Source organism: Gopherus evgoodei, chromosome 8 (genome assembly GCF_007399415.2).
Source record: "Gopherus evgoodei ecotype Sinaloan lineage chromosome 8, rGopEvg1_v1.p, whole genome shotgun sequence".
NCBI lineage: Eukaryota > Metazoa > Chordata > Testudines > Testudinidae > Gopherus > Gopherus evgoodei.
This window is the reverse complement of record NC_044329.1, coordinates 91,482,540-91,507,763: the sequence shown is the minus strand read 5'-3', so window position 1 is coordinate 91,507,763 and position 25,224 is coordinate 91,482,540. Positions and strand designations below refer to the sequence as shown.

The following is a 25,224-nucleotide window of genomic DNA, read 5'->3' as shown; positions in this document are numbered from 1 at the left end:
TAGCACATAACTTTTGCAAGAAGGACATCACAGAAATGGGCTAAGATAGAAATACCGAGACAAAAAGCATGCAAACCAGTAGGGAGATTTGCTAACTGGAAAAAAATATTTCTGATGTCAAAACATGCTGCCTTCCTCACTTAGACTGCTGTTAGATGTCCTCTGCCCTATTACTGGGGCACATCATAGATCCTGGGTTAATGAGTCTCATTTGGCGGGTTTTGTACATCTGTTAAATATTCAGGAGTTGTTTTTATTTTTCCGAGTAGCTATCTAGCTTTAGCGATACATAAGCTGGTGGACAGTTGTTCTTAAGAGCCCATGAATGAAAACAAGAAAATCATAGTGAGCTACAGAAGGCAACAAAGCATTTGATGAGTTGCACTTCCTCCAGGTGTATGAGGATTTAGGAACTATACAGGAGTTTTTCTAAATGATATTTTAATAGCTGAAAGCCTTTTTAAATGTTAGCAAGGCATTTCCCTTTCTTTCACTAGCTTCAATTGTTATTACCATTCATTTCAAGGGAAGTTATAAGTGTGCAAAATAGTTTGAATTAACCTCCTGGTCAGGTACCTAAACCTCAAAGGAACTAGAACCTGTCTAAACCTGTTTGGCCCAGCTCTAATAAAGTACAATATGAACACAAAGAAACAACTCTACCATTAACCAAGTCTACACTTAATAAAAAAACAAGTTTAAACAGGCACATTAATTCAGGGCATAAATTACAAAACAAAAACAACAAAAGACATTAGTAAATTCTAGGTGACTTCACATTTTAGCTTAGAGCCAAACTATTAAGACTGATTGCCATGAACACAGGTTAATCAAAATCTTATTTGCAGACAGCTGCTCTCCTACCTTTTACATTCAAAGTGGGAACCCATTTTTTGTAATTATTTCTCTCTGGTGTCCCTGTAGGCTGGCTGACTTGTTTTCCACTGACACAAGCAATATGCTGATTAAATTGGGTTTACATCTTGCTTTATTATCATAAAACGATTATCCTCTCTCCTAACACTACAATACATAGAAGAAACATTACTTTTAGGAGTCTCAGTGTCCTGTTTCCAAGCTAATGGCAAATTTCTCATTGACTTCAGTAGGAGGCAGCTCAGACCCTTAGCATTAGATTCACAAGGAGGCCACTGGCATTGTAATGCTGAGTGTTACCACATCTAACTTTTTGGTGCCCCGCTGCCCAGTGGAATTCACAAACCCATGTTAAGCACAATGTAGGGAGAGAGTAAGGTGCCTAAAAGTGATTCTCAGAAGCCAGTACCCTGACTAGCAGGGAGCTGCATAAATTAGCCAATAGGAAATGCTGAGGACAGGGGTGCGGCCTAAGTCCCACCCTTCAAAGGGTTTTGGATGAGGTTCTTGATTTCTTCTTTATTCAGACATATATGGGCTGAATAAGCATCTTTATTTTGTGTCACTGTGAAACTGAACAAGAAGGCAAGTAGATTTAAAGTAAAACCAGTGGATTACAAAATGTCTAAGTACCTCAGTATAATTTATGCTATTTCTTGAATTATCATTGAGATGTCAGAGTCCTGATGTCACATTAAAAGTAATCATCTCTGAGGCTTTGATATACAATGTTAACTGCCAATCTAACTCCAGTTACTTTTCTTTCTTGTCTGCCATTATGGTGAAGATTAGACACAAGGACATGAAAAGTGATTAGCCAAATACTTTCTGGCTGCCATCTTGGATTTTCATATTTCATGCTATTTCAATGTGTACCTACAGAGGGAAGATTAGTTGTTCATGAATGTTATACTTACCTACAAGAGTATTATAAATAAAATAATAATTGGAGATATACCAATCTCCTAGAACTGGAAGGGACCTTGAAAGGTCATCAAGTCCAGTCTGCTTCCTTCAGCAGCAGCACCAATTTTTTACCCCAATCCCTAAGTGGCCCCCTCAAGGATTGAGCTCATAACCCTCAGTTTAGCAGGCCAATGCTCAAACCACTGAGCTATCCCTCCCCCATAAGGTCTAATATTTCTAATATTGCCCATTACCAAACCACAGCCTAGTGTGATATCAAAAATTATGTTTGAATTTGAGAGCTACTTTTTCTATTTGATTACGTACTGCTATTCAGTACAATTACGCCATTTTAAAGGCTTATCTGCCCAATGGTTTTTCATAGTCTAACATATAAATACAGTTATTGTACCAATCCCATGTACAAACTTCCTTTAACTCTGACAGAAATTCCATGGCTGAATTTAGATATGTATAAGAAAATGTATCTCCACTAATCTCAGCAAGCTTGCATTTGTGTATAACAGACCAGACTTTGGCACGTATATTCTTGCAAACAATTTCATAGAGATCTAATCCAGAAAGGAGGCCATTAAATGGGACAGGTTAGAAGTTATGGGCCCATGAAAAACTGGAGGAAAACAAGGGAGTTAGTAAAAGATGTTCAAACAATTCGGCAGAAATGTGAGTGCTTATGATCCAACCTGAAAATTACTCAAGGAAAGATCTGAGTAATGAGATCCTCCAACTGAAATCTCTGCTGACAATGGAGCTTGATTTAAAAAAAGGAAAAAAAAATCTCAAGGCTGTAATGTTTCTGAAAGCTGGCTTTTAGGAAAAAGCTATTGTTTCTTGGCTGATATTTCATATTGTGAGTGACCCACCCTTTGGGTGCTTAAGTAAAAAAGTGGTGCTGTGTATGTGGTGTGCCCAACACCACAGGGTAGCTGAAAGGTCTTTCTGTTCCCAGAATCATGACCTTCACAGAGAAAGCTGCTCTTTGAAGGTATTGGGTGAGTTTTTTGCTATGTGAAAGGGATATCTACTGTGAATAGCTAAAGTAGACTACATCGCCATAGTGTGAAACAATGCTTCACTAACATGGGTGTTTCAAAGGTATTACTTGTTAAAAAAAAAAAGTGCAAAGTTTATTTTTTTTTAAACGATAGATTGTACCTTTCTGCTGTTCCCCAAAGCCCCCTCTCCTTTGCAGCAGGTGAGTTTATTCTTGCATTTACTAAAAATCCGTAATTACCATGGTAAGCCCATGTAGCACATATGACTCCTGCTGCCTTTCAGCACTTGAAAGAGAACACCATTATTATACACAACGACATTGGCAATTCTTCTAACAAATCACTGAAATCTAAAGAAAGGAAAGGACTCCTATTATTTTTTTCCTCAAGTCTCTTGCATTTTCCCCTAAAAAGGAGGTAGGAATAATATCTGGATCTAGCAGATAAGCTTAGAGTCAAAATTAAGTACAGTAACGAGTCTTTTCAATAACTTAAGCTGTTGAATCTGTGTCTCAAATGTTACCTGACATGAAAATTATTGATTCTTCTCCTTCAAAGAAAGAAAAATCCCCAGAAAATATGATGTATACAGCAGAAAAAAAGTCATATTCTTTAGCTTGAATGGTTTTAGCTATGATAATTTTAGGTAACTGTTAATAATAGGCCATACTCCTTTGTTTATATTTATGTATTGTTGGCAAACCAGATACATAATTGTCTGGCATTCTAAGTCCATTCAAAAGTACTACAATGCTTAGTTATGTGGAGACACCGGCACGCCACAGATGCCCAAAATCACAGTAAGGCTTAAGACTACTTGTCAAAAGTAATTTGCATGCAAGGTGTATCAATATTCTTTCATGCTGCTGTCTGTCTGATTTCCTCTGTTAACATGATAGGTCGCCCTTTCCATCCATTATTAGAACAACTGGAGATAGCATTTGCTACCTGACAAAACTTTCGGAGGAGAATTTTTCTTAATAGCAGATAAACCCAGGGGTCCAAGATCTGGTTTAGTGAGGCCAAGCGTACAGCCGTCAAGAAGAAATTGCACTCTTTCTGCAGTTCTATGCTTTGAACTGTGTTGTCAGATGGCTTGCAGTGTTCAACCGACTTGTGACTGAAGATCATTTTCAACATCATAATCTAAGAAAAGATGAGAAAAATTTGTATCATTAAAAATAAACTACATCCATACTTCTTTGGGCAGAAATGTCTTATGAGAGAGGGGCCCATCAGATTAGAATCTTCTGATCCCCTCCAGCTACTTCCCTCAAATCAAACCACGATCATGGAAAATAAAGGCTGTCCCCAGTAAACTTCATTCAAAGAGGTCTTATGTACAATACTGTGTGTTGTGTGGATTTGCGTGCAGGATGTGCTTCAGGTCACAGCAGTAATTGGGGGGGAGATAAATATCTTACCCTCCACCTTGTCTACTGGTTTGATCCAATATATCTGGCACTGATACCAGCCAGGAGCCTGTTATCTCCCATCTTTGGGACTTGGCAGAAGGCTAGGTGGGAGATGGACTGATCTAGATTAGGAAATTGCAGAGCTTGGGAAATCAATTAAAAGAGCTCATACTGCCACCTCCACCCTTACCCATGTTGCTAAATCTAGCTGGATAATTCATATTGAGAGAAGAAACTTCAATATAATACGAGTTAATAAGGTACAAAGAATGATAAGCATGGCTATTTGACCCCTAAGTATTTTAGTTGGTGTGGTTGAGAAAAGATAGGCAAATTGTAAAGTCATGGGCATTTAAACATGGGCATTTATGCAAGCATTTCCATGACCGACATATCCCATACGTTATAGTACCTACTACCCAAAATGGGGCCAGAGTGGCCATGCCTCTGGCTAGTATAACATGTCTGGCAGCTGTCAAAAGAAATTGCATCAGTAGATCGGCTTTTCTTGATGTGTTACCACTATCTACCCCAAATAAAACAAGAGCCATTAATTTGTAGAGAAAGCAGCCCAGAAGCTGAAGATCTTCAATCATACTATCTCTCAGAAAATCTGTACTTCAGGGCAGTCCTAACACATGTATTTCAAACTGCCAGCTGCTAAACTAACAGCACCATCATAGAGATGTGTCAGTGATCCCCTTAGTCCTTGGGGGTATTAGATAAGATCTGTGCATTATTTGCTATTGCTTATTGAGATGGATGGCACAAATAGACATTTGAATTTGGCAAATCAATTTTCCTTGTTGGTTTATGAATTGCCACAAGGTTTGTGGCTTTTAAAGACTTATCAACAGAAGACTGCAATATAATAATTCAATCAATCAAAATAATGATTAGCACTTCAAGATCCCTTTGCATCTAAAAATCTCGAAGTGCTTTATAGACATTAATGAAATAAATCTCATAACATAGAAGCATCATTAGCCCCATCACTGAGAGGAAAATGAAGGCCAATAAGAGTTTAGTTAATTTGCCCATGGTTATACAGGAAAGAGGCAAAGCTCTTCTTCCATCTCTATGAAGGCTGCCTGAGCATCAGTGGGCAGGACAGAGGAGTGGGAAGGGCTAGAAGATATGCTGCTACATCCTGCAAGGAGGCCATGCATGGGTTGGTGGAGGCTACTCCAGGAGACAGGATTCCCTTCCCCCTGCTCTCTTCCCAGCTATTCCTGCCTAAAGACTGGTCCCTCTGTGCACAGATGCCATCCTCTTCTCCCCATACCCCAATATGTCTCCTAAGAGCAAGGGCACGATTTGGCCTAAAGAATCCTTGCACATAATTACAAATTACAATTCTGGAGGATGGCTGGCTAAAAATAGTTAAGTGGGACCTCTGGAAGTTAGGAATGCTCATCAGTAGTTTTGTCCTCAGTGATCACCAGTCACACAGATCTCCAGAAGCTAGAGTTCTCAAGCTGAAACATTAGACTTAGTACAAGTTTGAATTTGTTTGTTTTTAAATAGAATGAATGCTCTTTTAAATTGCTTTATTTTATGAACTTGCTGGGAGTCTTTGAGCTTTCATATATACAACATGTTGTGAGCAGACATTTAAAATTAGATTGGACAGATTGTTAGTAAATTTATAATGCAGAATACATAATCTTGCACTACCAGGAAAATGTACTTAATGACATAATAGCTTTGTATTGTCTCTAGCGTCCATGATTCTATGTGAATTGCCCCATTGCTTTATGTAGTTTATAGTTAATAAAACAGGGTGATTAATTTACATTACTATACAAATTATGGGCCAGATCCTCTGTTGATATAAATCTCTGCGGCTCCAGTGACTTCAGTGATTTACACCAGCTGAGGATCTAGCCCTGTAACTTTTACAGACTTCAGTTAAAATTATTTTAATAGGCCAACACAGAATTCATGAAATTATAACCTTATATGTTGTTTAAAGTGAAATTTTCAGCAAAGCAATTTAACACTCCATGTGGAGTATTATGTAATATAAACAAAACAGATAGCAACTGGCACATGAAAGCAGATTCTTCATAAATACTGTATTTTATCTGCCAATTGATATTGCAATTTCATGAATTCTGAGATAGCAGCACAAGCTTAAAAGGATTATAAGGGCTATCATATTTCAGAGTTCCTCAAATACTGATCCTGAAGAAAATAACCTGAATGCTGGGAATGTTAATTAATTACAGTTTGGTTTCCATTTGCTGGAACACACACAGAGACATATTTACATCTCATAATTATTATTTGTATTACAGAGCAGTGTACCCATTGTGTGTACACATTGGCTGTAATGTACACACAGAAACATATTTACATCTCATAATTATTATTTGTATTATGGCAGTGCTTTTCTATGGAAGCTGGGTTTTTTTAGGCAGTGGAGAAGGACAATGAGCTAAACTTCTAGCTCACCCAAAGATTACAATAGCCTGTTTCATGAACAACTTACTGATTGAAGCTTCCATTAATTTAGTTTTATTTTTTAAAGACTTCTGCCCATGATTATTTCCAGTTTTATTTTAAATTATATAAAATATACTTAAGCCTCTACTGTTGTCTAATTTTAAGTGATAACAATACAACATCACTTCCCCTATATCCTCCTTTTTTGACCAAGCCTTCCCCAGGGTCCAGGCACTGTCATCTACCTGACAATTCCTCTACAATTCCCATCATAGAGGACTGATGTCCAGAGCTTCTGAGGACCTTGCTGCTCCTTGCCTGTTCCTCACAATAGTAACCTCTGACTAACCTCATTTAGGGTTGCCAGGGATCTGGTTTTTGACGGGCACGCCAGTCGAAAAGGGACCCAGGTGGCTCTGGTCAGCACAGCTGACCAGGCTGCTAAAAGTCCAGTTGGCTGCAGTGGCCAGCTCTGCATGGCTCCTGGAAGTGTCCAGCATGTCCGTCTGGTTCCTAGCTGCAGGGGTGGCCAGGAGCGCTCCACTCCCTTCCCATGCCTGCGACGCAAGTGCCACCCGAGTGCTGGCTTCGCAGCTCCCATTAAACTTAAACTGCAGCAAGGGAGATTTAGGTTGGACATTAGGAAAAAGTTCCTAACTGTCAGGGTAGTTAAACACTGGAATAGATTGCCTAGGGAAATTGTGGAATCTCCATCTCTGGAGACATTTAAGAGTAGGTTAGATAAATGTCTATTAGGGATGGTCTAGACAGTATTTGGTCCTGCCATGAGGGCAGGGGACTGGACTCGATGACCTCTCGAGGTCCCTTCCAGTCCTAGAGTCTATGAGTCTATTAGCCTGGAACCGTGGCCAATGGGAGTTGTGGGGGCAGCACCTGTGGACAGGGGTAGTGCGCAGAGCCTGCTGGTCACACCTGCACCTACGAGCCCGAGGGACATGTTGCTGCTTCCTAGGAGCTGCCTGAGGTAAGTGCCACTTGAAGCCCACACCCCTCATCCCCTCCCACACCCCAACACTCTGCCCCAGCCCCAGCCCATAGCTCCCTCGCGCACTCTGAACCCCTCAGCCCTAGTCCAGAACCCCCGCATGCATTTCAAACCCCTCATCCCCAGCCTCACCCCAGAGCCTGCACCCCCAGCCGGAGCCCTCACCTCCCCACTCCTCAGCCCAGAGCCCCTTCCCACACCCTGAACCCCTCACTGCTGACCCCACCTCGGAGCCAGTCCATATCCCCTCCCACAGCCCAACACCCTGCACCAGCTTGGAGCCCCCTCCCACACTCCAAACCCCTCATCCCTGGCCCCATCCCAGAGCTTGCACCCCAACTGGCGCCCTCACCCCCTCTTGTACCTCAACCCCAGCCCAGTGAAAATAAGCGAGTAAGTGAGGGTGCGGGAGAGCAAGCGACAGAGGGAGGGAGGATGGAGAGAGCAGGTGGTGGGGGCCTCGGAGAAGGGGCAGGGCCTCGGGGCACGGATGTTCAGTTTTCTGCCATCAGAAAGTTGGCAACCCTAGCCCCATTTCCAAGAGATAGGCCTAAAACAGCATTGTCCATGTAAGGGTTTATTACTGAGTTAATAATAAGGGTTTTCAAAACTCATTAACAACAGCGGTTTACTCAAAAAAAAAACACACAAAAAAAAAAAACCATTAAGCTACAGAATACAAATCTCATTTTACCAAAGTCTCTACAGCATAAACAAATGATTCTGGGAAAAACTGACTTTTTAAGCTGGAAAATACTTACAAAATGTTCAGAATAGTTGTTTTAATGCAATTATAGATAAAAATGAGTAGTGTACCTGGGGTTTCAATGAAAGCCTCTCCTTTTGGCCTATGTTTACACAGGATGTCAGACTAGATCAGGGGTGGCCAGCCTGTGGCTCCGGTGCCATGTGAATCTTCAGAAATTAATATGCGGCTCCTTGTATAGGCACTGACTCCGGAGCTAGAGCTACTGGCGCCAACTTTTCAATATGCTCGGGGGTGCTTACTGCTCAACCCTGGCTCTGCCACAGGCCCTTCCCCCACTTCACCCCTTTCCATCCCCTCTCCTGAGCCAGCCATGGCCTTGAACCTCCTCCCTCCCCGCCCCGGGCCTCCTGCACGCCACAAAACAGCTGATTGGGAGGTGCAGGGAGGGAGCAGGAAGCACTGATTGGTGAGGCTGCCAGTGGGTGGGAGGCACTGGGAGCAGGGGGGAGCTGTTTACATATTATTGTGGCCCTTTGGCAATATACATTGGTAAATTCTGGCTCCTTCTCAGGCTGGCTACTCCTGGACTAGATAATCATAACAATCCCTTCTGTCCTGAAAAAAATCTCTGTATTTTTTGAGTTAGCCTTAAAGGGTTAATGGCTTTGTATTCCGAAGTATTGTATGCACAAATTATAAGTGTAGTCATGGCAAATACATTCTAGCAGATATAGTATTTTTAAAAAAATTAAGAATTGTTCTGTAATGATTACTCATAATGTTAAAACTATTTATGTACCAAATTTAAATCATCTATGCTAGGAAAAGAGGGACAAGGCAATTACAAGGCAATTCTCCCGTTAATGCACATAGAAGAAATTCCATGGGAGTTAAACACAAATATCAAGGGAGAAAATATACTTTAGATTTCCTATCTATGGGCTATGTTAGGCTGATTCTGATCTCCTGTATGATGGTTTTACTCTGACACGCTACTGACTACAATAGAGTTACTCACAATTCATTCTGAGACAAGTGAGATCAGAATCAGGCTCATTGTTCCTAGTGTGTGCGAATCTTTTTAATTATTCTAGAATTATTCTTTTTAATTATTACAAAACCCCCACTAATTGTTCTATAATGCCTGCTCTGAACTTTAGGACTATGAATCCAAGAGGGAAACATATTGGCATAGAGGCTAACACACTGAACAGAAGAAGATTTATGGAACCGGGCTCCTCGAAAATTCATAAAAAGTTTTGAAGTGATGTCATTTCATAAAGAAACAAATACAACTCATTAATTCACTCTGAGTATCAGCAGAGTCTCAAGCAGACAGGCAGAAGAAATAAGATAAAACAAATTCAAAGGTCTGCTGCCCAGTATGTTTTTAACTGGCTCTGCCTTTGATTTGTAAAGGTCAGGTCAGTTGCCAGTTCAGCACTCAGTGCTGACCTTTTTATAGCAAAATGTTAGAGGATCTCTCTTCCTTCTCTCTACAGCTCCCTAAATAGTTTCTCACAATATCAATTATGTTTAAAAGCCTCAGATGGTCTGTCCAACTTCTTCTGTGACTGTCCCTTTTTTCTCCTCGCTGCATGCAGATACCTCTCTTTCTCTTGACATAGATGCATTCAGTAAAGTGGAGGGCACCCTTGCAGTATAAGTCAAATAGTTTTGTCTTTCTGCTTTTAATCTGAAAAAACGTTATTTAAAATAAATCGGCAAGAAGCATTGCTACACAGTAGTAAAGGAGGGGATATTTTTTGGAGCGTGTGTGTAAAAAAGAGAAAAGGCCATTTTGCTTAAAAATGTATGGCTTGGTGAAAAAGACTTGAGAGATCCTTCTACCTTTTAAAGAGAGGATTGTGTGTTCCTCTGCATTTGGAAAACACTTTGCACATTTTAGGCACTATCTACACAATAAGAGTAAAAGCAAAATATGACAAACAAAATGGAAGTAGTCTGAAATTGCTTTAGCTCTGTATTCAATGTACTGTACTAGTGAACAATGAAGAAGTCATTACATGTAGTCTTTGGCTTACTTAGTTTCCCAGACAATGACAGACAATTCCCATGTTTCAAAAAATGGAGCTATTCTTGTCTCTTATAGCTTTAATATTACATTAGGAAAAGTAATAAAGCGGCAAGAAAAATAAGCTACCAAGATACACACAATAAGGCTTTCAAAGTATTCATAGTGGAAGGAGACATCTGGTATCTGGGAGACCAGTAGAGATTCTGGCTGTATAAACACTCATTAGGGGCCAGATACCAGAAACACTTATGCACATGACTAAATTTGCAGTTTATGGCCTTGTATCAATTGGTCAGGTTAAGAATCAGCTAGTGTATTGACCCTCAAATAATTAAGGCTAAGGACAAATATTTTCCATACTGGGAGTGAAATCCTGGCCTATTGAAGTCAGTAGCAAAATTCCCCTTAACTTCAAAGAGCCAGGAGGAATTCAAACTTGTTAATGGGGGTGTTGGGGCAGAGTTGAGACTCCACAGAGTTTTGTAGCCTCCTGTATATCCAAGTCTGTTTCATGGCAGCAAAAATGACAGCCACCTTGAATGTCTTTAAGGAGAAGTCTCTGCGGCTGTTTCTAAAGTATGTAAATTTTAAATTTTAACTAGAAAAAGCCTATTCAAATAGACTTTGAGAACAGCTGCATGAACTCCTGCCACTGAAGGAAAAATAGTGAGTATGGCCCTGTGGGAAAATTAATGAAGCCAAAGCCAGGAGGATCCTGCATAGCTCTCCTGCCTTCAGGCCCCATACACCTTGTGCAGTGGAACCACATCCACAATCCCCATTCTACAAGGCTGAATAGGCTTCTGGGTGGAAAGATTCAACGAGGAAGTAGTGACAGTGGGTGACAGTGCACCTCTTTGGCCAATTCTAGCAATTGCCATTGAGCTCTAATTCACTATCACGTTCTAATGTGCTGCATTAAATCCTGTGAACGAAAAGATACAACGCTACCTCGATATAACGCCACCCGATATAACATGAATTTGGATATAACACGGTAAAGCAGTGCTCTGGGGAGGCGGGGCTGCGCACTCCAGTGGATCAAAGCAAATTCAATATAACACGGTTTCACCAATAACGTGGTAAGATTTTTTGGCTCCCAAGGACAATGTTATATTGAGGTAGAGGTGTACCTTACTGCTTTGAGGGCTCACTACAGCATTTGCTCTTACATTGCTGCTGAGATGTGGTCAAATCGAGGCTATGCTGGTGCTCTTAAGAGTAGAACATTGTCTTGTCTGTCATTTAGAAAGCAATTTTCCCTAGGTTTGCAATATGGTTACTGATTTTTTTTTTTAAAATTGGAGATATACCAATCTCCTAGAACTGGAAGGGACCTTGAAAGATCATTGAGTCCAGCCCCCTGCCTTCACTAGCAGGACCAATTTTTGCCCCAGATCCCTAAGTGGCCCCCTCAAGGATTGAATTCACAACCCTGGGTTTAGGAGGCTAATGCTCAAACCACTGAGCTATCCCTCCCCCCTAAGGTCTAATATTTCTAATATTGCCCATTACCAAACCACAGCCTAGTGTGATATCAAAAATTATGTTTGAACTTGAGAGCTACTTTTTCTATTTGATTACGTACTGCTATTCAGTACAATTATGCCATTTTAAAGGCCTTATCTGCCCAAGGTTTTTCATAGTCTAACATATAAATACAGTTATTGTACCAATCCCATGTACAAACTTCCTTTAACTCTGATAGAAATTCCATGGCTGAATTTAGATATGTATAAGAAAATGTATCTCCACTAATCTCAGCAAGCTTTCATTTGTGTATAACAGACCAGACTTTGGCACGTATATTTTTGCAAACAATTTCATAGAGATCTAATCCAGAAAGGAGGCCATTAAATGGGACAGATTAGAAGTTATGGGCCCATGAAAAACCATTAATGATCTCTGCTGCGAGGGGAGGGGAAAGGATGGTTTTAAGATTTTCCTGGGATGTTATTAATTTACAAAAAAAAATTCATTGGGCAGTACTAGCTCATTTCTAATGCTATCTTATTTACATGGAATATTCCAGTAGCACCACTAGCCATTCTTCCCAAGGTAGCTGCACTAGTCAATTGTAAGGGCCAAATCCTCCACCCTAATACATGAGCCATGTGTAGGGGAGATCTGCAGGGGTCCCAGAGGGGGAAGAAGTCTCCCTACCAGGCCATGGAACAACGGTGGAGTCACTGTGGGCCAAAGGTGCTGGAACTAGGGGTGCTGCTGCACCACCTGGCTCCAAGTGGTTTCCATTATATACAGGGTTTACAGTTTTGTTCAATGGTTCTCAGCACCTTCAGTATAAAAATTGTTCCTGCACCCCTGTTGTGGGTAGTAGGCCCCATAGCTAGTTACACCTCTTCCCTTCAAAGACATGTGCATGCACACACACTGGAACATGTCTGGTGGGTCCAGGTGCTGGATGCTCTAGCACCATTCATAATACTATCCTGTGGGGGCAAAGTCTCCACCATGCTTCAGAGTCTACAGGGCTACAGATATCGTCCCCTTCTCCCACCCCTCGGCCAAGTCTCATGCAGTGGAAACACACACATCCTACATTCAGGGCCCGATACTTCTGAAAAGGGGTTTGCCCCAGATCAACAAGGAAGGGACTGAGCAAAAAAAGAACAGAAGAAGAAAGGCTAAAAGTTGTGTGATAAGCCTCTTTTAAAAAATGCTGAAATGTTGCAGTGTTTACTGTCATCACTAGTTCTCTAAAAACTGCCAAAAATATGACACAGGGAACAAACCTTGAATGAAATAACCAGTGTAACAAGTGAGAGGTCACTAACAGGGCCCAGGTCAGATCTTCTCTCTCAAAGCAGTGGAATATGTGTGTAAGGTTGGTGCAGAAAAAAAGACATTTTCCTCCCTTTAACATGAGGCCCCCATCACCAGAAGGCTTCCAGCAGTACACACTTCCTCCTGAGATCCTGAAGAGGAGTGATAGCCTCAGCATTTGGTGCCCTATTTCACCATCTCTAGGCTTCTCAGCGCTCCAGTGGGTAGATCCCTTGCTGTGCTTGGGTGAGCAAAAACATCCCTGCCATACTTCATAGTTCAGAGAATATAGAACTGCTCATCTTGCTCTCTGCTATCCAGGCAGCAGAACCACACAAGTCCTGGTGTGTTTTGACCCTTTGCTAACACCAGTCTTTGAATGATGTTCTGAACTTTCAAATCCCCCATCAATCTCCCTCTTCTTTCATTTCACTCACTCCTACCTGCCTGCCAAATACATTAGCGTCTCTAATCTCTTCTAAGATCCACATTTTCCTTCATGTTCTCAGTTTCTTTTCTTCCTTCTTTGCAAATCCCTCATTTCCCACCTCTCTTCCCCAAACCTTCATTCTACCAGCCCTCCTTGAATGTTCTGCAAATGCCCACAGCTTATGACAGCCCCCATTCTACACAATGACAGAAATATGACAGCTCATCTAGTTCAGTCTCCTGCACTGAAGCAGGACTTTGACCATGCCTGACATATATTTGTCTAAACCAGGGGTCAGCAACCTTTCAGAAGTGGTGTGCAGAGTCTTCATTTATTCATTCTAATTTAAGGTTTTGCATGCCAATAATACATTTTAACCTTTTTAGAAGGTCTCTTTCTATAAGTCTATAATATATAACTAAACTATTGTTGTATGTAAAGTAAATAAGGTTTCAAAATATTTAAGAAGCTTCATTTTAAATTAAGTTAAAATGCAGAGACCCCCGGACTGGTGGCCAGGACCCGGGCAGTGAGACTGCCACTGAAAAATCAGTTCACGTGCTGCCTTCGGCACCCATGCTATAGGTTGCCTACCCCTGGTCTAAACTGTTCTTAAAAACCTCCCATGACCCAGACTCCACAACCATCCTGGGTAATTTGGTTCAGTGCTTAACACTCTTACAGTTAGAAAGTTTTTGCTAATGTCTAAACTAAATCTCCCTTGCTGCAATTTAAGCCTATAACTTCTTGTGCTGTACTCAGTGGATAAGGAGAACAAATATTCACCCTCCGCCTTATAACAATCTTTTGCATACTTGAAGACTGTTATCAAGTCCCCTTTGGTCTTCTCTTTTTCAGACTAAACAACCCTGTTTTTTTCTATCTTTCCTTGTAGGTCATGTTTTCTAGGCCTTTAATCATTTTTGCTGCTCTCCTCTGGACTTTCTCCAATTTCTGCATATCCTTCCTGAAATGTGGTGCCCAGAACTGAATACAATACTCCAGCTGAGACCCTATCAGCTCTTCATCAAGGTCTTTCTGAACCTCCATCCCCCCATTAACCTCCTCTCCAGGGGGATCTGTCCCCTATATCACACTCATCCCTGCACAGTTCCTCAAGAGGACCCTCATACAGGTCACCCATAGCTCTACTAGCTCTCCATAGTGGGTCCCCTTGTATTTGTCCATCCTCAGCTCTGCATCCCACGGGGTCCTCCCATACATACCGTGCCCTGCACCTGCTCCTATCCCCAGTACTTATCACTCAGGGATTCCCTTAAACCTGTATCTTCCTACTCAATTCTCTTCAACAGGGTGTGCCCCCCTCCACTTGCTTATTTCCCCTACAAAGCAGGCTGAAAGTTGGGGAGGACACAAAAACAATGTTTTAGGGAGTTGGATGTGACAAGTTTGCTTCCCCCCCCAAATACTGTAACCATCACCCCCATTCTCTGTGAAAGAATGCTGTGGGGTTAGCAATATCACACAGCAAATTAAAAGATAACCTACCAACAGTGGTGACCAACAAGCAAAGAGAACACACATGATCCCCAACAGCTGGACCAGTGTTTCCATGGTGATTCTCCCCCACTGCTTGCTGGACTGAGAGGCTGAGGGTTTGGTCCTGCACCGAGCCACTAAAGCTTTGATTGTGGCCAAGTTACACGCCATGATGAGGATCAGAGAGGAAAGTCCCAGAAAGGCAAAGGCTGAAGCGAAGAAGGTGTTGCCCACAGCGTGGTTGTCCCCGGTGCTGATAAAACACCAGGTCCCTGGCCACTGCAGGGTGTACCGCCCTAAACCAGCTATGGGCAGGAGGGCAAAGGCAAACACCGCCAGCCAGATGCTGAACAAGACAGTCTTGGTCACCCTGGTTCGCATGTGGCTGGCGTACCAGTGAGGCGCTCTGATGGCCAGGGTCCTTTCTACGGCCATGGCACTGGCGATGAAGAGGGGGCAGAGGCCGAAGACGGTCATGCAGAACCCAAAGAAGGCGCACAGGTTGCCCGAGGGGTCCAGCTCCTGCCAGTTCCTGTTGGCCAGATACACGGCGATGACCACGGGGCTGGTGAGGAGCTGGCCGGTGAGGTCGGTGAGCGCCAGGGAGCCGATGCACAGCAGGAAGGACTTCTTCCGCGTGTTCTCCTTCCTCCGGCAGGCGCGGGACACCAGCAGCATGGCCAGGGCATTGCCCACCGTGCCCGTCAGCATCATGCTCAAGGGGAACGCCACCGAGACCGAGCCGCACCCCTCCGCGGGGCGCGCCGTGCCGTTGTCGGCCCCCCGCGTGGCGCTGGCGCCGCCCCACATGCTGGGAGCGGTGTGGTTGAAGCGGCCCCCCACACAGAGCTGGGGGGGCGTCATGCCGCCGGCTTGGCGCGGGAGCGGAGCCGCCGCCGCAGCCGCAGCAGCAGCCGCCCAGCCGCGGCCGCGCTGCCCCAGCCCATGGCGAGGAGCTCAGTGGGCCGAAGGGACCAGCCGCCGCGCTATAAGGCAGAGGAGGCGGGGCCCCGGGGCTTCATTCGTCCAGCTCCGCTGGGGGGCGTCCCTCCCCCGAGAGGCTGGCGAGCGGGGCGGCTCGCGTCCAGCTAGCCGGCGGGACGCGGGGAGAGGGGCTTGCCACTGGCTGGGTCCCGCGCGCGAGCCGCCGCGTGCCGCTCTGCCGGTGGAGACGGAGCCAGGCGCCTCCGGAGCCGGTTTCCAGGTAAGGGCGGTAACAATCCGCCCAGCCCCGCATGGGCAGCGAGCAGCCCAGCTCTAGCCTGGCCCGCGCTGGGCACCGCGTCACGCCCGGGGCGGCTGTACCGACAGTGCCACGCGGAGCAGAGTTGCCACAGAGCGTTCTGCTCCTGGTCACATTTTCCCTCCTACAGGTTGTTCCTGCCAGGGAGCTGCGCGGGGGCGGGGGGGACTCTGAGCCCTCCGACCATTTCGGCACATCACGAGGTTTCCTTTTATTTAGTTGTAATTTGGGACGGGAGGCACGAGAGGAAAAGAAACAAATGAGTAATGTACCTAGAAGCGTACAGGGCCATTGGCGCCATCTATCTCGAAATCAACACGGACACAAAATCCATTCAGCCAGCTTCTCCGTTACAATATCTAGCCACATGATTGTAAAAGATTTTCTGTATCCATACCTTCTGTTTCTGTGCCATCAAAGCGAGAACCCAACTCTTAACCCTTAAACACGTGTAAAGAAAAGTCAAACTTTCTTTACAAGTGCCTGTATGACAGTGATTATAAGAATAAAAGGAAGTGAAAAGGATGCGTTATCCTCCCTAGAATTATCTGGCTTGATTGCGCTTTTCTACTGCTTTTTCATGTTGAAAATCAGCTATATTGGTATGGAATCTACACCTTTACATGGTTTTTAGGAGATGAAATAACTTTTTTAAAAAATCCTTAATATTCATTGGTCAGTTAAATACATTTAACATTAATTAAAATTGTTAGGTGCTTTTTATTCTACCCTTGCTGCTCATCTTCAACTTAAATTCACACCACAGCTGTTTTCTCTTCTTCATATGGAGCTATCCTTACTTATAGAATCTTTACTTATGTACAGATTTCCCTGATTCTAGCCCTTAATTTCTTTTATCCAGTACAATAGCGTAATTGCAAGTAAAACATAAGTTATTGTCCAGATACAACCATCACCTGTATCCATGAGTATTATTGGAGCATAAATACCAATTGTTGTCATTAACATTAACATCAAGCATCGGTATATAATAGACTATTGGAGTTGTTTTGGTAAATGAGAAACGAGCCATCATCTTTCTCTTTAGAAATCAAAATGTGCTAGATATTAATTCATAATATTCATGCTGCTCCTGATTCCTTTCATATCAAGTTAAGGAGGAATAGAGCAAAACTAAAACCAGGATGTGGCGCAGTCTTTAAAATGTGGTAGTAGAGGAAAACATTTTTTAGTGGGGAAACTTCATTCCCCCTCCCCAGCCTTTGAGGCCACTTTATCATTTCGTCAGGTAAAAATCCATTTTAGCCAAACAGTGCAAGTCTTAATTATAAGTAACTAACATTACAGGATATTGTTTTGTTACTGAAGTTTACTATTTTATTCAGGTGTGACAATTTTGAATAGACAGATAGTAAATCTAGGGGGAAAGTAGTCATACAGAGTGAGATTAAGGTATTTATTCTCCCATTTTAGGGAAGTTTGATTAGTTTTTCACTTTTGTACATATAAAAACTTGCCATCAGGGTCCATCTTACAGGTTTAGATTGCCATCTTAGGGGACATAATTGCTAAGTTCAGGTATCCTCTGGCAAATAATACTTTGTCATTCAAAGAGATAAATTTAAGTTTTATTAAAAAAACAAAACAAAACAAATCTAAATTTAACAGGTTTCAGAGTGGTAGCCGTGTTAATTTGTATCAGCAAAACAATGTGTTAGTTTCTAACGTGCCACAAGTACTCCTCGTTGTTTTTCCAAATTTAACAGAGATATTTTCATGAAAAAATGTTGAATGCAACAAACATGTTTGTAACACAAACATTTCACTATTCTACTAGTGACTGAGAACCAGAAAGTGGAACTGAAGATAACACAACCAGTTCTAAAACAGCTGCATCCAACAATGTCAAATAGGCTTTACAAACATTACATCTGAAGTTTTTTAAAGCTGCCTAATTGGTTTGGACACCCAATTCACATTAAAATTGGACGTCCAAATCATTATGCAGCTTTGAAAAGCTCAGCCTAATTACATACATCTCACTGCACCCATGTGAGAATATCTATCTAATCTATATGGCCCCCAATAACTACAGTACCTGAGTGTCTCACCATTTTTGATGTTCACCCCCCTCATCATCTGTGTGAGGTAGAGCAGAGCTATTGTTCTCATGTACAGATGGGGTATTGTGGCCCAGAGAGACTAAGGCCAAGACCCAAATCCTCGAAGGTATTTAGGCTCCTAACTCCCATGGTTTTCAATGGAAATTAGGAGCCTAACTACGTTTGAGGAGCTGGGCCTAAGTGACTGGCCCAAGGTCACACAGGGAACGTCTGTAGTAGAGCTGGGACTTGTACCTAGGTGTCCTAAGGCTTAGCTTGTCCCCTAACCACTGGATCACCTGGCCTCTCTTGTATTATCTCCCTTAATGAGTTCAGAGAGGTCAGGAAACTTGCTCAAGATCACAAACACGTGGGTTACAGCAACAGGATTACTAACACAACATGTATCTCCTGTTTCCCAGTCCTCCTCTTGATCTAAGATGTGAGAAAGAGGCTGAAATCAACTTATTTTCATTGTTGTAGATGATAAGTACAAAAGATAGAAAACAGCCTAAATAGATAACACGAAATTAGCTCAACTCACCCACTTGCAGCACAATTCCTGTGGTCCCTAGAATTGCGATCAGAATGAAAGGGAAGGGTGATGGTGGTGGTCATCAGCACTGAGTGCTGCTATTTGGCCAAACTTTTTGGTATAGAGCATTCCATGGTGTATGCCATTGTGTTAGATATTTGCACAGTCATACAGCAAGTCCTGTTGTCCTGCATAAATATGGCAGCAAATGTGCATGAGCTCATGGAAGCCCAAGATGGGAAAGTATGCATGACTGTACCATAATTCAGATTCTAAGACCAGGACCGACAGTTCTGCTCACCTTAGTGACAAATCTGACCTTCTATACAACAGAGGCCATAATAATGACCCCCATTTCCTTTCCCAAACCCTCACCCCCTGCAAGCTCATTCCTGCCGACTGATTTTTTATTTTACCTTGTTGCCAAAGAAATACAGGGAATTGCATTTGTCTCAAACAACAGCACCATCCAGTGATGTGTTGTGTTAATAACTTGGTATTTTTCACACATACAGTATTTCAGGGACTATTTAAATCAGCTTTCTTCATGAAAGGTGCCAGCTGATATTTGACTGGAAGTGAAATTATTTACATAAATGTACTAAATGCTAATTTTTGGCACTACATGCGTTTTGTGCTTAAGAGATCTATATGTATATGGGGATTCAGCTCTGCCTTTATTTTTAGTAGAATGGCTATTTTATGCACATCAACCAACCTGAATCTAACAACTGTAGTTAGAATATCAAGTCTCGTGGAGATTTTATCCCTTGTACAGATAAAATTAAGGTTGTCTTTATATATTATTTGCTTTTTCTGGATGACGGTATAAGAACAAAAGTATTTGCATGGAGGTAGGATTCCAGATCCATTAGGGAACAAAAAGAAGTTGGCAAGCAATAACAGATTCCACACATACAGTCAGGCCTTTTTGAATGTGAGCTTGTGTTCAGTGCAGGATTAACTTAAGGTATAACTTAAGCATTGCCCCCCGGTTGGCTTCCATGCACGCACAGATGTCTACTCTAGCTGGAATAGAGGTGCTTTCAACCTTAGCTGGCCTGTATTGGCTTTGGGTGGAAGGTCAAGTGCTGCTGTTTGAACTGGTAACATAATGGGGACACAGATACTCTGTGTTGCTAATCCAATCACTGTAAAGCTTGAGTGTTAGGGCTTGTCTACACTTGGAAATTTACTGAAATAAGAGTGTCCATAGGGGGGCTTATACTGAAATATCTTCACAAATCTTAATGGTGTTGGAGATTTGACTCAACGGTTCTAGTCGTGAGAATGTGAACAAGATTTCTGTATTTATTGAACATTGGCACGTGATTAATTACACAATGCAATAGGTAGAAATTGCCTTAAGTCTTTTCTTTTTTTCTTGGGTGACTTTAAGGCTCACAAAAAAAGGTGGAGACCGGCCCCCCCAGAGATTGCAGCCCTGTGTGTAAATTTCTCCATCCTCCAAGGGTTGTATTTAGCCTCCTTGCCACTGTACTGAGACCACCAGCAAGCCTGGTTACTAGCATGGTAGTTTTCAGATAGGGATGCTTACCCCATGGCAATTGAACCCTGATATCTAACTCATCTCTCATAGGTCAACCAACCCTCAGATGTTAATTACTTCCACTTTCTCCTGACCTAGGTTAAATTCATACTGTTATTGACAGGCACAAAGATCTGTGGCCCATTGCCAGTTCGAGATACTCTGCTGCCACCATCAGTTCTCCCAGACTGCTACACTTACATCAGATCTGCTCTAATATGCCAACACTCCTATATGCCTGCAATCTCCCTCACCCCACACAGCTATTTTGCTGTTCTCAGTTACTCTCCTTTGGCTAATGCTAGTACCCTTGATGTAGCAGTGTCCAATCAATCAATGGAACATTACCAAAAAACCCAAAAACTAGAAAGTACCTGATGGGTGAATGCATCCAAATTACAGGGTGATATCACAACCTGTCCTCTTCAGTTTAGCAACAAGACATTAGGGATGCCCTAGCTTGGACCTCACATTGCATGTTAATAGGTGTTTCACAACCAAATTAACATATATACATTGTTAAAAATGTATGAGAATGTTGTCTACTTTCTCAAGCACTAGCACACTGTTGCTAGAAAAGCAATGTTGAGTCCACTCTTTTGTTCTCAAGAATAAGGCCCTGCACTAATTCTGAAGCCCCAAAACAAGAGAATGGTTACAAATTGCATGACTTAAGGGATTGCTAGGCAGGGCTTAGAAAAATCTTTAGAACATTATACCAAGCTAGGATTTTTGCCCAAATTCAGCTAGGAAGCTACAAGAATTCTCTGTCAGCCATTGTTTAATGTAATCTAAGGGGAGGGAGGGATGGGCTTGTATCTTGTAAATGTGGTTTTATTTTAATTCTTCATTTTGTACATTATCAAGAGTTTCAAGTATTGTTCTTTTTTCTTATTTTGCTGGAGTTTTCTGGTGGAAGAACTAGAGATGAGGATTTGAAACTCCCTTGTCTCTGTCTCTGTTTAGAAGGCATTTGAGTTAAATGGTTTTTAATACCTACTAGTTAAAAATAATCCAGGTAAAAGCCACTTCTTTCCTCAATCAGGTTGCACTTGCTCGGCCTCTGTGATATCATAAGTTCTCCAAAATAGTTCAAAAAGTGTACCAAATTTTTTTTTTAACAAAGCTGTCACCAACAGTAAAAAGATAATCAATACAAACAATTCATTTCAGGGATTCCAAAGCTCTTACGTGACAGAGAACTGCAGACCAATTTTATGAAAATTTTTTTTTTTAGTTTTAGATCATTACAAAGTGTCCTGCTTTCAACCTCCCTCTGTTGCTTTCTTTTAAAACCAGAAACTCAGATTCTGACAGATTGATATTTTAAAATCTCTAGGAGAGAAGTAGGGGATCAAGATTGTTACAAATGGTAGAGATGCTGATGTACTGTGTCATCCACGGTTGACACTGAAGGGGATGATAGGCAGACCCAAGAGGGCTGAGACACATACCAAACAGATGAACTAGTCCAGACGTCAGCAACCTTTCAGAAGCGGTGTGCCGAGTCTTCATTTATTCACTCTAATTTAAGGTTTCGCATGCCGGTAATACAGTGTAATGTTTTTTAGAAGGTCCCTTTCTATAAATCTATATATTATATAACTAAACTAGTGTTGTATTGTAAAATAAACAAGGTTTTCAAAATGTTTAAGAAACTTCATTTAAAATTAAATTGTTGATCTTACGCCACCGGCCTACTCCTGGTCTGGGGTTCTGTTCACCTAGGCCAGCAGCAGGCTGAGCGGGGCCTGTGGCTGGGACCCCGGCTGGCAAGGGTCCAGCAGCCAGAACCCAGACTGGCAGCGGGCTGTGCGGGGCTGGCGGCCAGGACCCCAGACCGGCAGTGGGCTGAGTGGCTCACCCCACTGCCGCTCAGGGGTTCCATCTGCCGGCTCCTACCAGCTGGGATCCCAGCTGCCAGACCTGCTCAGCCCGCTGCCAAGCTGTGGTCCCAGCCCTGCTCACAACCTCTGCCGGTCTGGGATTCTGGCTGCCGGACTTACCTTCTCCCTGGTTCTGGCCCATTCTCTTCCTCTCTCTGCACTGAGCTGAGGGTGGGAGTGCTAGAATGAGAGGGGGCTCAGGGTTGGGGCAGGCGGTTTGGGTGTGGGGCACTTACCTGGACAGCTCCCATTTGACGCGAGGGGTGCAGGTGGGAATGTGTGGGGAGGGGGGTGCAGGAGCCCCCGTCTGGTGCTCAGGGTGGGATGTGGCAGGTGCATGGGATGTGGGGGGCTGGATGAGGGGGTGCAAAAGTCAGGGCAGAGAGCTGTGGGCATGTGAGGGGGCGATGGGTATGTGTGGGGGTGCCAGAGTCAGGGCTGGGGTCATGGGGGGTGTGAGGTGGAGTCAAGCAGAGGGCTGGGTGTGTATGAGGGAGGTACAGGGCCCAGGGGAGGGAGGGGGAGAGAGAGAGAGAGAGAGAGAGTGTGTGTGTGTGAGAGAGAGGGAGGGCTCAGGGCTGGGTGACTGCCTCCTTCAGAATCCCCAACCCCCCTGCTCCTTGTCCCCTAACTACCTCCTCCTGGGACCCCATCCCCTATCTAAGTCTCCCTGCTCCTTGTCCCGATTGCCCCTCAAGACCCTATCTGTCCCGACTGCCCCAACCCTTATCCACACCCCTGCTCCCAGACAGACCCCCGGGACTGCCATGCCTATCAAATCGCTCCCTGCCCCAACAGGACCCTCAGAACTCCCAACTCATCCAACCCCCCCCGCTTCTTGTCTCCTGACCACCCCTTCCAGAGACCCCCCCCCACCCTAACTGCTCCCCAGGACCCTCCTTGCTCCCTGTCCGACTGCCCTAACCCCTATCCACCCCCCACAGACCCTGGGACTCCCATGCCCCATCCACGCCCCCTGCTCCCTGACTGCCCCCTCCAGAGACCCCTGCCCCTAGCCACCACCACCCCCAGGCATCCCACTCCCTATCCAACCCACCCTGCTCCCTGTTCCCTGACTGCCCCCACCCCGGCCCCCTTACCATGAGGCTACAAGCCGAGTCAGATATGCTGCCCCACGGGAGCGTGCAGCCCAACCCCCCCAAAGCGCTGCGTGCGCAGTGACAGGGCTCCGGATGAGTGGGAAGCGTGTCTGCCTCCCCGCAGAGCCAAACACTGCCCTGCAGGAGCATGCAGCCCCGGTCCCCAGAGCGCTGCGTGCGCAGTGACAGGGCTCCGGATGAGTGGGGAGCGTGTCTCCCTCCCCGCGGAGCCAAACACTGCCCTGCAGGAGCGCGCAGCCCCGGCACCCAGAGTGCTGCACACGTGGCGGCAGGGCTCCAAGGGACGAGCCGGTGGCTTGCTGTGCTCAGTAGGACTATGATAGTAGGAATACTAGAAGACACACCACTTCTTAGATCAACAGGAAATTCAAGTGTTTTATAAAATGTAACACGTACCATTTCTTAAGTTTGCATTCAGCGCTTTCCCTTTACATGGTAAAATTTCTCCACAACAATTAGGTGCAATATGAGTTTAAAAATGAAATTAAAACCCCTTTCGGTAGTTTTGAATATATTATGATTACATATTTCACATATTCCTCCCATGACATAAAAATGCATAAGTATAACCCCGTGGTCAGCGTATATTACATGGCATCCTCTGTGCCTGATCCACAGAGGACATGTCGGTAATAGCATGGCTATTTACCTCAAAATGTAAAAAAACATGTTTATTTGGTTTAAGTTTCATGCACAGTGCAGGGATGGAAAGTTGTCTCAAATTATTAGACATACTCATTCTAATCCTGCCTGCTCCAAGTTAGTATAATGCTAATTATTTAAGTTAAGTTATTATATTTTTCCTGAAAGATAAAGACATACTTAACATAAGCAATCCCTTGATCTTTTGTCACCCTCGCCTCTTGCAGAAGAAACAAATCACTGAATTTAGGTCTGGGGCAAGTAAATCTGTTTACTTTTAAAACGTACTACTTTGCAATTTGCAGGCTACATATGCATTCTGTTAATGATTTAGGATTTCAACCCATACTCTTCTCTCCCAACTATTTATTTAAAAAGCAATTCAGCTGACCTTTAAAAAAAAAATCAGTTACTCTTCATCTTTTACATTCATGGTTTGCATTTTCCATTTTCACTCTGTTTGGATAATGAAACTAGAATGGTCTGTTTTTATTCAGTTTTACTCTATGTTTTCGAAATACAGTATCATGCATTTCCATGAAGACATTTCTTTTATTCCTAACCAGAGCAGTTTCCCTTCATCTGGGATAATATAAGTTTTCCAGGTTTAAAAGAGGTCTGTAGAAATTCCAACATTTACTGTATAGCTGGTATTTGTAATCCAAATATAAAGGTCTTTACTTAGGAAGTGTGCAAGGCCAAGCAGAAGGCCATGGGACAATATTTTACTGTAGTCAAATTACAACATTAGGCTACAGAAGTTGATTTCTTTTTCCTGAAACAAGCCCTAAGACTAATCCGTTTCACACAAAGTGGGCCTGATTCTGATCTATTGCCCAGTGGTTTTTTTGATTTAGTTATTCAATAAGAATGGATATTGCTTGTATTTTTCGAGACATGCTGGGGTTGGATTAACTGCTTTTGCCTTTAAGTTGCTAGTTCTTCTTACATCACAGATATTTTAAACAGAATAAAAAGGCTTAGCATTGCGAAAAGTTTAAAGAGAGCCAGCAGATAGAAAGATTTGTTCTACATGTCTAAACAGAAACACTCATTG

At 43.3% G+C, this 25,224-nt stretch overlaps 1 protein-coding gene across 1 annotated transcript; it reads right to left on the bottom strand.

The window, feature by feature from the left end:
- Positions 1 to 1,865: 1,865 nt before the first annotated feature.
- PTGER3 (prostaglandin E receptor 3) lies at positions 1,866 to 15,992 on the bottom strand. The gene is made up of 2 exons (XM_030572744.1): positions 15,138 to 15,992; positions 1,866 to 3,944 (listed from the first exon to the last, which is right to left on the bottom strand). The coding sequence occupies exons 1-2, from the start codon at positions 15,990 to 15,992 to the stop codon at positions 3,657 to 3,659; spliced, it is 1,143 nt and encodes a 380-aa protein (XP_030428604.1). The 3' UTR covers positions 1,866 to 3,656.
- Between the last annotated feature and the right edge of the window lie 9,232 nt (positions 15,993 to 25,224).

Bases quoted from the DNA above. Each gene is read 5' to 3' on its own strand.
- PTGER3 (XM_030572744.1), bottom strand. From the start codon at position 15,992: ATGACGCCCCCCCAGCTCTGTGTGGGGGGCCGCTTCAACCACACCGCT. The intron at 3,945-15,137 runs GTAGGTTATCTT...ATCTTTTCTTAG, and splicing joins CTTGTTGGTCACCACTGTTG to ATTATGATGTTGAAAATGAT.